The sequence below is a fragment of the Entelurus aequoreus genome, linkage group LG09 (assembly GCF_033978785.1).
Source record: "Entelurus aequoreus isolate RoL-2023_Sb linkage group LG09, RoL_Eaeq_v1.1, whole genome shotgun sequence".
Classification (NCBI taxonomy): Eukaryota; Metazoa; Chordata; class Actinopteri; order Syngnathiformes; family Syngnathidae; genus Entelurus; species Entelurus aequoreus.
In genome coordinates, this window is record NC_084739.1 from 34,137,223 (window position 1) to 34,155,089 (window position 17,867).

The window sequence follows — 17,867 nt, forward strand, 5'->3', positions numbered from 1 at the left end:
CGTGCAGAGTACAAATAATACAACGGTATTACCGGTAGTCAGTCTTTAATCATTGTGTCATCGTCTTCCTCCTGCGTACTAAAACCACCAAAATCCTCTTTGTCGGTGTCGGAGAAGAACAGGTCCAAAGTGGCGTCGTCAGCCAAGTCAAAGGTACGTGCAGCAGCTCTATTTCCTTCTTTGACAGCCAGATCGATTGCCTTTAACTTAAAAGCAGCATCCTATGCACTTCTCCGTTTGTTTTCCATATTGAGGGTGTTTGCATGAACACTTCCTTCGCACAAACTGTCGCTGACGCTCTCCTACTCTTTGTTTTGCTCTCGGTAGTGCGCGCCCCTGGTTACCGTAAGCCGTAAAAAAAGCCGTAAAAAAGCCGCACCGTCGTAAAAGCCGCAGGGACCAAAACGAGGGGAAAAAGTAGTGGCTTATAGTCCGGAAATTACGGTACTCATGTTTTCAAAAAAATTAATAATGGTGTTATTAATTGTGATTCCAATATATATACATCTAGAGTATGTCTTTCATCTTTTCATCTTTTTTTTACATGCGCATCTATATTAGGGTTGTGGGAACAGCAAAGGACCGAATGTGGGATAGGCCCTAGAAGATGGCTAGACTGATTGCCATGGGTGATAGTAAATTAGGTTTTGACACAGGAATCAAGCTTGCGCCAGCTGCACATAATTCAGCTATAGTATTTGACTTTATTGCAACAGACATGTCTCTACACTCTTTTCTTCCGTTTCCATTTGATGGATCAATAGAATGAGGAGCTTTTTATATTTAGATGTCAAAATACGGACTGCTACATTTAAGGAAAATGGCCAAAAAGACAAAACTTACATGTTGAAACAGTAGAACAGGGGTCACCAACCTTTTTGAAACCAAGGGCTACTTCTTGGGTACTGATTAATGCGAAGGGCTACCAGTTTGATACACACTTAAATAAATTGCCAGAAATAGCCAATTTGCTCAATTTACCTTTAACTCTATGTTATTATTAATAATTAATTATATTTATCTTTGTGGAAACACTGATCATCTTAATGATTTCTCACAATAAATATATATTGAAACAGATAAATATCAATATGCAACACTCTATTTTTATATTTTCTCTAAGTGCACATTTTTCAAATTGAACATTTTCAAATGATCACTTCTAAGACAGTCTTGTGAAATCACAATATCCCATTTTAACTAACTAGCCACTAAATTTGTTTAACAAATCATGAATTACTTTGCAACATGTTTGTACAAATAATAACTCATGTAAAATACAAAAGTAAACTCTCAATTTTTTAAATAAATCATGTCACACTTTGAACTGGACACCAAATCTGTTATCTGTTTCTTTGTCAGTTAGTGAAGACCAAGTCTTTCAAATATTTTCTTGGATTTTCAAATTCTATTTGAGTTTTGTCTCTCTTAGAATTAAAAATGTCGAGCAAAGCGAGACCAGCTTGCTAGTAAATAAATAACATTTAAAAAATAGAGGCACCTTACTGGTAAGTGCTGCTATTTGAGCTATTTTTAGAACAGGCCAGCGGGCTACTCATCTGGTCCTTACGGGCTACCCGCGGGCACCACGTTGGTGACCCCTGCAGTAGAATATACCATGGACCGTGATTGGAGACTTAAAAGCACAATTTTTCACTATTCGAGTCAGTATATAGCGTACTGAGAAATACACTAGCGTTTTTTAGTTCGGATTGGTAAATGATTTTATTGTTTAAATTTCAGAGTATGAAAATCATCGTCAGTGTCATGAAGACAAGCAAACCACTACTTTTTGAGAACAATGATTCCCCGCACATTCACCATCACATGACCAGAAGAACAGGGAGACTCCTTGTTGACATTCTCCTGATATTGTCTTGTTTTATAATCTAATGTGAGTCACAGAAGTAATCCTACCTCGTCGTCAGTTCAGGCAAGACACGCAGGTTTTTGCGTGCGTTCAGCATAATTTTCTTCTTGTGTTCTTTCTTTTTCTTTCTTTTAGTTTATTTCGAACATGAACACATTTACATCATAATACATCACACAATTTCATATCATTTCATTTACATCATGCCCGAAAAGGAGTAGGAAGAAGCAAAGCTTATTTAATCCTACCCCTTTCCCACTTCAAAGCGTTTACAATTATATAAAATCATTTACTGACCTTTTTTTATAATAAAATAACATCTATGAATTAGTATATACAACAGTTTGTAATATGTAATTAATTAATTCAGTAATTATTAACATACTGAGATGAAGAATATTTTCAATAAGGTTGGAAGTTTTTCTCATAATTCTTCTTCTTTGTACTTTGTAAGCACTATTAATTTAAACAATCTCTTAAACTGGATCATGTCAGTACGATTTTTAACTTCTTTACTTAATCCATTCCATAATTTAATTCCACATACTGTTATGCTAAAAGTTTTAAGTGTTGTACGTGCATATAAATGTTTTAAATTATTTTTTCCTCTAAGGTTATATTTCTCCTCTTTAGTTGAGAAGAAATGTTGTACATTCTTTGGTAGCAGGTTATAGATTGCTTTGTACATCATTTTAGCTGTTTGCAATTTTACCAAATCACCAAACTTTAATATTTTTGACTTAATAAATAAAGGGTTTGTATGTTCTCTATATCCAACATTATGTATTATTCTAACTGATCTTTTTTGTAACATGGTTAACGAATGTAGCGCACATTTGTAGTTATTTCCCCATATTTCTGCACAATAACTCAGATATGGTAACACTAGTGAGCAGTAGAGAATATGAAGTGATTTTTGGCCCAGGACGTGTTTTGTTTTATTCATTATTGAAATGTTTTTTGCTACCTTATGTTGTATGTTTTGTATATGAGATTTCCAGTTCATTTTATCATCTATTAAAACTCCCCAAAATCTGGTTTCTTTTACCCTTTCGATGTCTACTCCGTCTATTTGTATTTGCGTACGATGCTCTTTCCTACTATTACCAAATAGCATTATTTTAGTTTTACTGAGATTCAAAGATAGTCTGTTTTTGTCAAACCATCTTTTTAATTTGTTCATTGCTTCTTTTATTATTTGTATTATCTTCTGTGTGTTCTCTCCTGAACAGAAAGCAGTTGTATCATCTGCAAATAAAACTAACTTTAAGTCCTTTGTAACTTTACAAATGTCGTTTGTATAAAGATTAAACAATTTTGGTCCCAGTATTGATCCCTGCGGCACACCACAGGATATATCTAGCCGTGTTGACATATTTTCACCCATCTTCACATATTGCTTCCTGTTGGTTAAATAGCTTCTTACCCAGTTCAATACCAAACCTCTGATGCCATATCGTTCTAATTTTTGTATTAAAATATCATGATTAATTGTATCAAATGCTTTTGTTAAGTCCATGAATACTGCTGCCGCACATTCTTTACCATCTATTGCATTGGTAATTTCCCCTGTTATTTTAATTAATGCTATTGATGTTGAGATATTTGCTCGAAATCCATATTGGTTCTCCACGAGCGTCCCACTTTTGTTAATAAATAAATCTAATCGACTATTGAATAATTTTTCCATGATTTTGGAGAATTGTGGAAGTAATGAAACTGGTCTGTAGTTAGTAAACTGGTGTACGTCTCCATTCTTATAGATTGGTACGACTTTTGCAATTTTCATTTTGTCTGGGAATTTTCCGGTTAAAAATGATACATTGGTGATATATGTCAGAGGTTCTGAAATGTCTTCTATAACCTTTGTTATCGTTACCATATGTATTCCATGACAGTCAGTTGAAATCTTGGATTTACAATTTTTTACAATTTTGATTATTTCTTCTTTTGTTACACTTTTAAGAAACATGGAATTGGGATTTCTGTCTATGAGCTCACTCAAGTCCTCAACTGACCCATCATCTGCATTTGGAATTCTTTGATCCAGATTTGTTCCGATATTAACAAAATAATCATTGAAACGTTCAGCTATTTGGTTCATATTGTCATTTTTTGTATGTCCATCTAGAAAGTACTGGGGGTAATCTTTCTTAGCACCATTTTTAATGATGCTATTTAGGATGCCCCATGTTGCTCTCATGTTGTTTTTGTTCTTGTTTAATAATTGACTGTAGTATTCCTTCTTACATGTTCGTAGTATACCAATTAGCTTGTTTTTATATTTCTTATACTTATTTTCTGCCTCTATAGATCTTTGTGTTATAAATATTTGATACAATGTGTTTTTTTTGTGACGAGCATTTTTCAGTCCTTTTGTCATCCACGGTTGGTTGTTTTTCTTTTGCTTCTTACTACGTTCTTTCCATGGGCAATGTTTATCATAGAGTGTTAGAAAGGTGTTGACAAAATTCCCATATGCATCATCTACATCATCTTCATTATATACATTGTCCCAAATTTGTTTCCTCAGATCCTTCTTGAAGAAAATAATTCCTTCCTCTTTACATAGTCTTTGAAATGCCTTTTTGTCAATGTTCTTCTTCCTGTAGTTCCCATCATAAATAGTAAAGACTGGCAGATGGTCGCTGATGTCGGTTGTTAACAGTCCACTTGTTAGATTATTATCAAAGACATTAGTGAATATATTGTCAATAAGTGTAGCACTGTGACTTGCAATTCTGGTTGGCCTTGTGATTTGAGGATACAAACTCATACTATACATTGTATCTGTGAAATCATTAATGGACTTTTGCTTGTTGGGGTTCAAGAGATCAATGTTGAAGTCTCCACATAAAAAGAGTACTTTTTGACTGATTCCATTGAAAGTTCCCTTAATCCAGTCTTCAAATCCTTCAATACTTGAGTTGGGTGCCCTATATATACAACTGATCAATACATTTATATTTCTTTCATGACATATCTCAATGGTTATACACTCTAAAACATTGTCAATAGCCAGTGACATGTCTTTTACCACCTTGTAATGGAAGTCCTTCATCACATATACAGCAACTCCGTCTCCATTCTTATTTACTCTATTAATATAATTGAGTTCATATCCTTCTAGTCCAAAGTCCATTCCTTTTTTTGGATCCATCCATGTCTCTGATACAGCGATAATTTTGAAAGGTTCTTTAAATTGTTCCAAAAATAATTTAATATTGTTAAAATTGGCATACAAGCTTCTGCAGTTAATATGAATAATTGACAGTTTGTTATTGGAATTAATGTTGGTGTTGTACTGTACTTCTGTATAATATAAACAATTATTGTCCATGTGAGAAAAAAAATATAAGTCTGGAACTATAGCACTGTCCAATTCCATCCTGTTATAGTCGGTGCTGGAAAAGGTTATAAATTCTCTGTTTGATTGATTATTGTTTGTTTGTGTCATGGTTGTGTTTAATTTTTGTATCGTTATTGATATTTATCCAGCTCTGCTATTTTCCTTATGACTATTACTCTTGCTTCCTCTGGTGTTCCATTTAGTTTAATACATATTTTACAGTTTGCTGTCCATGTTTGTTGTATTTTTCCTTGTTTTCTTAAGCTACGTGCTTTTCTGGCTATGTCTGCGTTTTTCTTTCTTAAATGTTCATTTATGTACACGTCTGTTCCTTTCAGCTTCCTCCCTTGTTTTAGTAATGCGGTTTTATGTTTCCTATTGACAAATCTCATTATTATTACTGGTGCCGAATTATCTTTCTTCTCATGGAGTGGGTGGCAAGCTTCCATATTTGCCATGTCCATGAATATGCCTTTTGACTCCATGAATGTTGCCACTTGCCTCTCTGTGGAGATGTCCAAATTCCCAGGCTCTTCTCCACCATTGGCGGTCACCGCCCGAGCATATGAACGGGGCTTAATATTAAGCCCGGTCAAAATAACGTCATTTATTCTTGTGTATTGTTCCAGTTCATCCACCCGGTCTGTTAATTGTTCTATTTGTAAAGTTTTTGCATCATTCTCGACTCTTAGAATTTTTTCCTCCTCCACCAGCTGCATAATTGTCTGTTGGTACTGCTTAATGGCTGATACCTCTGCTGTTAAAAATTCAAGTGATCGCCTTATCTCCTCACCTTCATCAGGAGAGAGCACCTTCTTTGGCCCCATGTTGATTTTGGCTGTTGCGGGTGTTTACCGCCTTCAGCCAAGGCTGTCCCCGGTCCCGTCGTCGCGAGGTGGTCCCGCTTCTGCTAGCTGCTGCTAGCCGCTAGCCGGGCCTCTCCCTCGCCGCTCTGCTGCTGTCACACGCCGCCGCGCGAAAGCTGTCGCTCTCGCCGCCGTGAGGTGGTGGTCCCACTGCTGCTGGCTGCTAGCCGGGCCTCTCCCTCGCCGCCCCGCTGCCGTCACTCGCCGCCGCCGTCACCTGCCGGTCCCGTCGTCGCGAGGTGGTCCCGCTTCTGCTAGCCGCTCTGCTGCTGTCACACGCCGCCGCAAGAAAGCTGTCGCTCTCGCCGCCGTGAGGTGGTGGGGTGGTGGTCCCACTGCTGCTGGCTGCTAGCCGGGCCTCTACCTCGCCGCCCCGCTGCCGTCACTCGCCGCCGCCGTCACCTGCCGGTCCCGTCGTCGCGAGGTGGTCTTGCTTCTGCTAGCTGCTGGTAGCTGCTAGCCAGGCCTCTCCCTCGCCACCGACATCTTCCGCAGGGTCCCTTCGCCGCTCCTGCCGGCTAGCCTCCTCTCTGTCTTCACTTCAGATAACACGCCGTCAGTCCAAACTCAAAGTCTTTTTTTTTTCTATTAATATGGTCGTAAATGTGAATTTCTCCGGAAAGCCACGCTGCTTAGTCCGCCATCTTGACCATGATGTATGAATACAACATAACCAATGTTAAGTTTGGTGTGTAGAGAAAGATGACAGACTTTATGCAAATACGCTGTTTCCGTCTGGACAAATCTATTTATTGATCTGATAGATGTGCAGATGCAGTTTTTTTTTCAACCCACCAAAAAAGGGGCAACTAACAAAACAATCTAATGAGAAGCTATCCAACACAGGAGATACTAAAATGGGTAACAAGCAAAAACAGCCAAAAACGGCACCACAAGACATAAGAAAAAACAGTAGTGACAATCGATACCAATGGAAGTCAAAAGTGCAGTACATGTGAATGTTGACGACATTTAGCAACAAACCTGCGTCTACTCGCTGTAGACTCGTGGTATTAGAAGGGTGGTCGAGTACAATGAGGAACAGGCGAAACCACCTCCGACCAGAAATGAATGAGCATAGAAAAATAAACACAAAAAGAGGCAAATAACAAAATAAAAGCAGAATAGTAATGGACCGAATGTTTAACTGAATGCCAAATGTATGTTATGTGAAGAGACAAAGAACGGTGCAGTTTTGTAGTCTTGGAATACTGAAAACTGCAAAGACAAACCAAGGGAAATATATATATATATATTTGTTTTTGTTTATTGGCATTATAATTGTACCTATGCAGAGACATGTTATGCAGCACTATTCTATTTCATAGATAGAACCCTACAGGTTTAGTTGCTTCAGTTGTTATCAGACTTCTTTCATTGTAATTGAAGAAGACATAAGTTGCTGTTGCTCCGTGTGTGTGTGCATGACCTACACTCTCACTGTGGAAAACTATTTGTACTTAAATCCCTTTGTTTGTGACAAGTGCTTTATAAATACAATTGTGTTTTCAGTTATTGGACATGTTTTGAATGGGCATAAAATAAATTCTGCTGTTGGCATAACCTTGTTATAGCTTCCTATCATGTTGGTGGTACAGCAATTAGTACTTTCATTAAAAGAACATGGTTTCTTGAAAAGTTGTTTTATTAGGTTGATGAAGGGTATTCAACACTTATACCATACAGTCCAGTCACCTTTAAAAAAGTATTGCAAAATATAGTGATCCTGATGAACACTTGTTGGGACATATTCTCCCTTGTATCAGCAGGTATTCTTGTGTGAACTGTTTTTAGGATAATGTTCCAATTCATGTGAGTAAAACTTAGAGAGCAGTGTTATCTGGGACCCTCTGTATCTTTGCACAGCTTTCTCTTGTTTGTCTTTGTCAGCTTTAAGGCATTGACCATGACTAAGACCAATAGAAATGTGAGTTGACATTGTGAACCATATCTGCCAAGCTTCACACTAATACTTGATACAAACAACAATAGTCAAGGCTTACGTTTAAAGACGTTTGTTTTGTGTTTGTTGAGAAAAAAGTTTCCTGTAGAATTGCTGTTGCATTGTGTGTGTAAACTACACAGTTAGTCATGAGTCAATGCAAGAAAATTATTATTACTAGTTATTATTTATGTGAGTAGCTAGAGGGACAAATGGTCTGATTAGGTCTTAACAATGTATTTGCTGTTGGCTTTTTTTCAATGTCAGTTATTGTCTGTATGTCTGCTTGTATGTGATTTTCAGAATACACCAGTGGGCAAACTAGTTTTTATGGTCAATGCTACGGATCCAGACCAGGGCACTGGAGGCAGTGTCCTCTTCTCCTTCCAGCCACCCTCTTCCTTCTTCAGCATCGACGGAGCCCGAGGCACCGTCACTGTCATCAAACCTCTGGATTTTGAGGCTACCTCAGCCTACCAGCTTACTGTTAATGCCACGGTTAGCCTATAGGCAACATGACCTACAAACATGACCACTGATATAAACCAGTAATATTCATTGATGTGTGTTTGGTTTTGGTTAGGATCAAGATAAAATAAGACCGCTGTCTCGACTCGCCAACTTGGCTATCACTATTACAGACGTCCAGGACATGGACCCTATTTTCACCAATCTGCCCTATAGTACCAACATAGAAGAAGACGTTCCACTGGTAAGTAAAACAAAAACACTTCCTAATTTGTATATTATTGTCTTTTTTTGTAAACTCTGATCAAAGTATTGTATTTTCCGGACTATAAGTTGTTACTTTTTTTCCAAGCTTTGAACTCCGCGGCTTATATAAAGGTGCTGCTAACGGCCATAATGTTTTGTATTCAACAAACTTACATATTAACCAACACATAGACTCAAAACGTTTGTTATTGTTTGTGCTATGCCGCCATCTATTGGACGAGTTTGCTCACTGCAGACACTGCGGGTTTAACGTCTACAGTATTTAATTCCGTTTCGTGCTTTGAACCAGATGTACAAGTGCCGTTCCGTCTATGAGTTGTCCATAGCGGTTCAACTCGTATGGTTTCTTCATTCATCACTCCAAGCAAGTTTTTAGGTTTTACAATACATCTAAAACAATTCATACTTACTAAACCATCACGTTTGGTAGTAGTGTTTTCATGCATATTTGTACGTGCTATCGAAATGTAATCAAGCTAGCGTCATTAGCATTAGCTAACATGCCAAACATTTTTCAAGTGCCGGTGTATTGTATTGTTTCAGAAATTCCCCAGTAAGTCATCAAATAAAACACACGTTGTAGCCTCAATGTGTCTTTTAGGGAAAATATTTCAAATTAACATGTTTTTGTTTTTTTTCTGATGACCCTTATTCTTTTTTCTTACAAATGCACATAACAATGAAATATCATTTTTTAATCGTAGCATAACCTCTGACCTCATTTGCACTGTGTTGTTGTTGTATTGTATCCTGATCTGATTATTTATCTATTTCCCACTTTTTTATTATTGTTTGTGTTGCACTGCTTTTAACGAATGTAACGAATGTACGGTGTCCTTGAGTGTCTAAAAAGGTGCCTATAAATAAAATGTATTCCCCGCCTTCCGCCCGATTGTAGCTGAGATAGGCTCCAGCGCCCCCGCGACCCCGAAGGGAATAAGCGGTAGAAAATGGATGGATGGATATATACAGTAGCAGTTATAATAATACAAAATAAATTCAAGTAAAAAAAACATGTTAAAAAGTAAAAACATCTAAAAAAACAATAACAAAAAAAGCACCTGCATGGCCTAAACCTAAATAAAGATTCAAATTACACAAACAGATTATCTAATAAAAAATGATTGACAATGTATTTAACAATTTGACATGCACATTTTAAAAGCCATTATTTGGGGTGTGGTAATAGATATTTGGACAAACAACTCGTTAGTATTAACATACAAACTTTAGATGCTAAAATGATGTGTTTGAGTATGACACTCGTTATGCAAGTCAAACATAAAGGAATGACATTACCTACCAAAATAGACAACTACTGTATCTTGTTTTGGTTTGTTTGCTTTTTTTAGTACGCAGGATGCTTTATGGTAATGGCCTTCATCATCCACGTAGTACTGTTGTAAAATGCCAGCTCTGTTTTGGGCCCTTTGCTCTCTTTCTCCCTCTTCTTTGAGCTACTGGGCCACATCACCCACTGCACGTTGTACATTACCGTAGGTGCACTGCTCTCATGCACGCTCTATTGGAGCAGCTTTGTGGAAACAATGAGTTTTATACATTTGTATTAATTAAACTCATTAAACGAATCACTAAAGCAACAGAATACAAACCAAAGCTTTTTTCTAATCGATGTCATCGATGAATCATTGCAGTCCTAAGGTACCCGTGATGATTGTTTGACTCCTAGACATAAAGACATACTTTCTATGTGTACATTTATGGTTTGGGAATTAAGGTTTTTTTTGCAGAGTAGCTTGTCGTTCTCATAACAGGATGTCCCATCCTGCATTGTCCATCCCCCCCACAAGCAAACTCCAGCAAACAGCACTGGGGATGCTGTGGACTGTAATTACCCAGTAAGATTTACAGTGTGCTTTGGGGATGTGAGGCCTATAACAAAGGTCACTGGGGGCTATGGGATTTATCTCACCATGGTGTCTCATCCTCATGCTGCTGCTTGTAGGAACTCAGTGAATGCTATGAAGTTTGAAGCAATGGGGTCTCACCCTGATTTTACCTTTGTCTTCATCACAGGTTTTTAACGGGCATCTAATATACTGAGTGTCTGTTTAATTGCACGCCATGTGTGTTTCCTCTTCTGGTTCAGGCATCTAAACTGGGTTCCAAGGTGGCTAATGGTCCAACTACTGATGTTTACACTGGTAGAGATGGAATTACACTCAGGGGGAGAATACTTTAATTGTGGTTCTCTTTCTCTTATTGTCAGCATTCACTCCAACTTTTCCTATGTTCTCCCTTACCACCCCATCAAACCTCACTTCCCTACCCACGTGTCCCTCGTCCCCTGCCTGCATGCACTGTAGTAGAAATGTCAAGTGCTACATTTGCATGCATATTAACGGGGCGTGACGGAGTCGACGCCTGGTGTCTCCCCACCTCCCTGATTCATCAACTGTCACGGCGAAGGTCACAAGAGGAGGGGGGAAACAAGAGGATGAGGGACTCCGGAGGGAGTGGAAAGATGAAGCCAATTGGTGAAATTGGTATTTAGAAACTGGAAATATTCAGTGGTATAGATTGAGGGAAGTGGCACTGCTCAGTGGATCCTGTTAAGCACAGTCCTACACGAATACTTTTTGTGGCCCTAAGCAACATTTTGTTTGTGGCCCCTTTTTGGTCTTTAATATTATTCAGGTAAAACGCTAGAGCAGGGGTCCCCAAACTTTTTGACTGGGGGGGCCACATTGGGTTCCAAGTACAATATATACCTTTTTCCCAGCTCACTGTCAATGCCAGGGTTAGCCTATAAGCAACATGACCTACAAGCATGAACACTGATATAACCCAATAATATTCATCAATGTATGCTTGGTTTTGGTTTGGTTTGCCTCGACTCGCCAACTTGGCTATAACTATTACAGACGTTCAGGACAATGGACCCTATTTTCACCAATAAATCTATGTATCTATTTATTTATTTATTTGTTACTTTTTTGTTGTTGTCTTGTCTCCATAAGTTCCCCTTTTGTCTTCTTTTCCCTTTCTTCTTTTCCGTTCTGGCGCCGCCAAACACTAAAATATAAAACACATTTAATTAAGTAAAATCCAAATAAGGCAACAAGAGAAGTATCCCACACTTCTCCTTTGTAAAATGAATCTGTCCAGCAGATATGGGCATCTACATCAACAATATGATTTACCTGAGCAGCTGGACAGGAGAGATTAATAATAATAATAATAATAATAATAATATATATATATTTTTTTTTTGTGTGTTTTTTTTTATTTATTACTTATTAAAAATGTTTTATTTATTTATTTTTTTGTGTTTTTATGGATTCCGGACCCCTGCGACACGGGCTTGTAAGCATTGTACTTTGAAGTTTGCGGCTTGTAAAGGTTACTATGTGGTGTTATTTTATGTCTAGAGGGCTCTCTTAATATTCAAAACTGTATTTACTGTAGAAAGTCGTAAAACTGTTTTTTATGCTTTAGCTATGAAACAATTTAATGTCTAATTAGTAATTTCTACTGTACAAAATTAATTCAGAACCAGTAAAAGTGATAAATAGGGGTTATGGGTTATGAAAATGGCCTAAGTGTACACTAAGTGCCCAGAAACTGTTTTGGCCACTGGAAAAAAGATATATACGGTATATAAGACTCCCCCAGCAAATTTACAGTTCAAGTATGTCTATGATTAGATATTAATAAGTAATGTATTATTAATATTGTAAACGTTCTGTAAAGATTTGTATTTAGTATAAATAGTCATGTATGAACAATAAACAAGTCTACATTGACAATATATAATTCAGTTCAATCCAATATGTTTAACATGTTTAATAGTCATATGTTTGTATTCCAGAAAATGGCCTAAGTTTATATGAAAAGGTTAAAAAAACGGGTTGCTATGCCCAAGGGAGGAAATAAAAATTAAATGTTCGATATATTTCCTACATTAATGAAGCCAATTCAAAACTGCCAACTGCTAAAACAAATTTATTTACACATCACGGGATATCTTTAGGGGAAAGGTTCAGTTACAGTATAAACTTAAACAGTACGTTTGTTTTGGATATACGTCGGTGTTCCACGCCGCCATCATTTAGTCTGTCCTGTGCACCTCCATCACTGACTGGTTTGGATCTGCAACCAAGCTTGACAGACACAGACTGCAACAGACAATCATGACTGCAGGGAAGATCATTGATGTCAACTTCCCCCCATCCAGGACTTATAGTGGCCTAGGGCCAGGAAACAAGCAGGTAGCATTACTGCAGACCTTTCACACCCTGGTTACTATGGGCCTGATTTACTAAAGGTTTGCATGTACTAAAATATGTGTAAACCTGATAGCACACGCCATGCTATACTAAACGTGTGCAAAGTGGATTGCGTCTGTTAAGTGAGCAGAATAATTTGTGCAATCCATTTTGCGTTTCTGTCTTCATTAATATGCAGAATTCATGCTGATCATCATAAATGTTCCCTTTACTATACATATATATATATATATATATATAGAGTTTATATACTTACATCATGCGTATAAAACCTTAATGGAGGTGTTTGGTTGTTTTTTAAGGGCTTTTATAGGCAGAATAGATTGACTTCAACAGGCTCCATTGTAGGCAGACATTTGAGTGCATTTATTTAATAATTAGAATGCATAAAAAAAAGAAAAAAAATGTGTCCTTCAATTACATAAGGATCGTTCACAATCATGAGAGACAAAAAGACTGTTTTAGTTTTTTTTTGCTTTTTATCATTTAAAAATAGTTTCTTCCTAGGTGGTTAGCAATGCGGCTAATGGGAGCAATCAATTCTACCTCAAAATCATTTTAGAAATGCACAAAAAAACCTACCAACAATACTTAATGTACGTTCCGTAACCCGTATAATAACCAAGCGACATTGTTATTGTAAAAGCGAACACAGAGGAACTTTTTTTCTAGCGTACTAACGCATCGGCGTGCTACGGTGTTAGCCGTAAAAGCTAACTATGGCAAGAGATAAGCTAGCTTCTACCTCAGCACGAAACGCGTTTGAATTTGTAATGCACAACACGATGCGATTGGACAATATCCGATACTGTCTGAAAAACATGAACAATCATATTACATTATCTGTAAAGTATTAGCCCACATTTCATGTTTTATTTGTACACAGCTAGCACGACAGTATATGTACAGTAGTTGTAAAGGCATGTATTATAAACAATAGTATCGTGACTTACTTGATGGACAGTTGTCCGTTTGGTCAAGCTGGCCGGGGACGTTTCCAGTTGAGTTGAACACTCCAATAGTTCGGCAATGCTTGGCTCGAAAGTTCCACTGTGACCATGTGGCACTGACCTCACTCTCTGGGCTTCCGTTTGCTTCAACGTTTCACCCTCTTCTACGTGCTGGCTTCTATAAGTAGCAGTTCATCCTCCCTCTGTATATTTAGCTTCAAAAAGATAAGGTTGTGAATATTCATTTGTCCAAAAATAGTTGTCTTTGTTGTCTGTTACCAAGTTTGCCATGCTTACAACACACTCACGTTTTTCTTTGTGGAAGTAGGAACACACAGTAGGTGCCGGAAGTTGGTTGCTATGGAAACGGAAATGAATGCACTAAAGAAGGAAGTCCCGCTATTGATTAAAATGACCAAAATACGGTAAATATTGTACATATTACATATTGTTAGGAATTTGTCTGTTACTACATTATATATAGACTTGCTTTGTGTATATAAAACATTGATGGAGGGTTTTGAAGATTTCTTAGAGGGCTTTGAAGGCTAGTGGCTCACATGTGTTTTTTATCATTTTTAAAACCCCCCACCCAAAAAAAGACGTGTTCTTGTCTCTCATAATGATTGTAAAGGATAGGCAAAATTTACAAAACAAGTGTAGGTCCCCTCTAAGGGGCTGAATAAAATAAATGTAATTAATATGTTTTTTTTTTATGTTGTTTTTTTTATTTTTTATTTAGGAATTATATGACTATAACATATCTCCTACATGAAAAGACGTCTTTCATTATGCATTTTCTTGCATTTGAGCCATTGCAGACACATGAATGTGCCGGTGATGCTATCCACAGCCTCGCCCCGTATGCACGCAAAATCCTCATTTAAATAAGCCGCACCAATTTTTAATTGCACATGCAGTGTTAGTGAATCAAAAGCAACACACCCACGAGTACAAGCTATTTTATTTTTTGCACACGCTGTTTAGTATGCGGTATTTGGGACTTACTAAATCAGGCCCAAATTGTCCAAACTCCTCCCCTGCGGCAGTGGTTACTAATCACTGTACGCCAAAACCACCCATCATAAAGAACAGTTTCTTCCCATAGGCTATCAATCTGATGAACGCTGTGAAATAACTCTGGAACTAATATGTCGCTGTGAATGTACTAACTCATTTCGCCTTTTTCACCACTACACTATTATTTATTAGACTTGCACATATTAGTTATTCTAAATACGTGTTCATATTTTTAGTTAATCGTTAATATTTATTGTTTACATTGAACAAGAAAGCATAGCCTACCAAGTCAAATTCCTTGTGTGTTGAACATACTTGACCAATAAAGTTGATTTTGATTCTTATTTGGAATTATGTCATGATGACGACATTCGAGGCTAAATTAGAAGTTATCTGTACTGACTTTTGGATGCTGCTGAACCAAACTAAAACTATTCCAAAGGCCATGTTGTTTGAGCCTGCTGTTTAAAGTTAAAGTACCACTGATAGTCACACACACACTAAGCGTGGTGAAATTCCCCTCTGCATTTAACCCAAATGCTGAAGGCTCTGGGTGTTGAGGGGCTGTCTTGGTTGATACGCCTTTTTAACATTGCGTGGAAGTCTGGGACAGTGCCATGGTAGTGACAGACTGGGGTGGTGGTTCCCCTATTCAAAAAGGGGGACCAGAGGGTGTGTGCTAATTACAGGGGTATCACACTACTCGGCCTCCCTGGGAAAGTTTACGCCAAGGTACTGGAAAGGAGGGTCCGGCCGATTGTCGCACCTCAGATTCAAGAAGAGCAATGTGGATTCCGTCCTGGTCGTGGAACAACTGACCAGCTCTTTACTCTTGCGGGAATCCTGGAGAAGGCCTGGGAGTATGCCTATCCAGTCTACATGTGCTTTGTGGATTTGGAGAAGGCGTATGACCGCGTCCCCTGGGAGATGCTGAGGGAGTACAGTGTAAGGGAGACCCTGCTGAGGGCCATACAACCTCTGTACAACCAAAGCGAGAGTTGTGTCCGCGTGCTTGGATGTAGGTCGGATCCGTTTCCAGTGGGGGTTGGTCTCCACCAGGGCTGCGGTCTGTCACCTATCCTGCTTGTGATTTTCATGGACAGGATTTCTAGGCAGAGTCGTGACCATGGCGGAGAGGGTATATGGCTTGGGGGGGCTAAAGGTTGCGTCACTGCTGTTTACAGATGATGTGGTCCTGATGGCACCATCGGTTCATGACCTTCAACTCTGACTGGATCGGTTCGCAGTCGAGTGTTCAGCGGCTGGAATGAGGATCAGCATCTCCAAATCTGAGGCCATGGTTCTCAGCAGGAAACCGATGGTTTGTACAGTCCAGGTAGAGAACGAGACTCTGTCCCAGGTGGAGGAGTTTAAGTATCTTGGGGTCTTGTTCACGAGTGAGGGAAAGATGGAGAAGGAAATCAGCCGAAGAATCGGAGCAGCTGGGGCAGTATTGCAGTCTCTCTGCCGCACTGTTGTGACGAAACGAGAGCTGAGCCAGAAGGCCAAGCTCTTGCTCTACCGAGTTATCTACATTCCTACTCTCACCTATGGTCATGAAGTGTGGGTCATGACCGAAAGAATAAGATTGCGGATAAAAGCGGCCGAAATGAGTTTCCTCAGAAGGGTGGCTGGCATCTCCCTTAGAGATAGGGTGAGAAGTTCAGTCACCCGAGAGAGACTCGGAGTAGAGCCGCTGCTCCTCCGCTTGGAAAGTGTCAGGTTCAAACATTGATGACATCTATTAAACAGACGAGAAGCAAGGAATCATGCAGAGACAGAGTTCAATTTTGCTCATATGAGGAGAGACGTTATTTGGGTTGTACTCTAGTTACAGATCCAAACTACGCTCTAAAAGTCCCGCCCACGTGCTTCTATTTATTTGTGAGGTCCCTGGTTACATCACTGAAGCTGTCGCTGAGGGAAGGGGGTAATCTCGACAGCTCCAGTTAGACACAATATATGATTAAACAAAATGTCAAATGTGCTGACAGTCGTGATATAGCCTTGTCTCTGATCTGTCTGCGTCATGGTACTCAATGTTCGGCCTTGGCAGTCAGCAGGCCGATTCTGGAAACAAACACTGATACGAGACTGGCTTGCAATTTTTGGATTGCCAGCTGTGCACAGACAAAGAAAAATACAATTCCAGCACAATTGATAATAACTATAGCAACGGCCCTTAAGCATAAGAGTTGTGTGATAATATATACATAATTATTCTAACAGAAAGGAGCTAGCTTAGGTGGTTTGGGCATCTCGTGCGGATGCCTCACGAGCGTCTCCCTAGGGAGGTCCTCGTTGCACGTCCCACTGGGAGGAGACCCCGCGGCAGGCCAAGGACCAGATTGGGGGGGGTTTACATGTCCTCTCTGGCTTGGGAACGCTTCGGGATCCCCAAGTAGGAAGTTGCTAATGTTGCTCTGGAGAGGGAAGTCTGGGGGTCTCTGCTGGAGCTGTTGTTCCCGCGACCTGATTCCGGATAAGCGGTTGAAGATGGATGGATGGATTTGACCATCCCCTTGTTCCCACCCCCTGGGAGGTGAGGGGAGCAGTGAGCAGCAGCAGTGGCCACGCTCGTGAATCATTTGGGGGATTTATCCCCCTATTCCAACCCTTGATGCTGAGTGCCAAGCAGAGAGGTAATGGGTTCCATTGTTATAGTCTTTGGCCGGGGTTTGAACTCACAACCTACCGATCTTAGGGCGGCCACTGAGCAGGTTTGGTGGTCTTTTTTCACTTTACACCAGTGAACTCTGGCACGCTTTAAATGTGACTGCTGCATGGACCAGCATGGAAATGACCGTGACCAAAACATGGGGTTCAAACGGCATGTGCTTTGATCCAGAAGTGTGCTTTAGTAATAATGCCAAGAAGGATAGTCA

The 17,867-nt window shown here is 39.2% G+C and overlaps 1 protein-coding gene across 1 annotated transcript in view; it reads left to right on the plus strand.

The window, feature by feature from the left end:
* LOC133656976 (cadherin-23-like) overlaps positions 1 to 17,867 on the plus strand; it is a 379,926-nt gene that overhangs the window by 141,962 nt on the left and 220,097 nt on the right. Inside the window, exons 7-8 of the mRNA XM_062057866.1 lie at positions 8,331 to 8,525; positions 8,611 to 8,739. Coding sequence (XP_061913850.1) covers positions 8,331 to 8,525; positions 8,611 to 8,739 — 324 coding nt within the window. The remainder of the gene's footprint in view (positions 1 to 8,330; positions 8,526 to 8,610; positions 8,740 to 17,867) is intronic.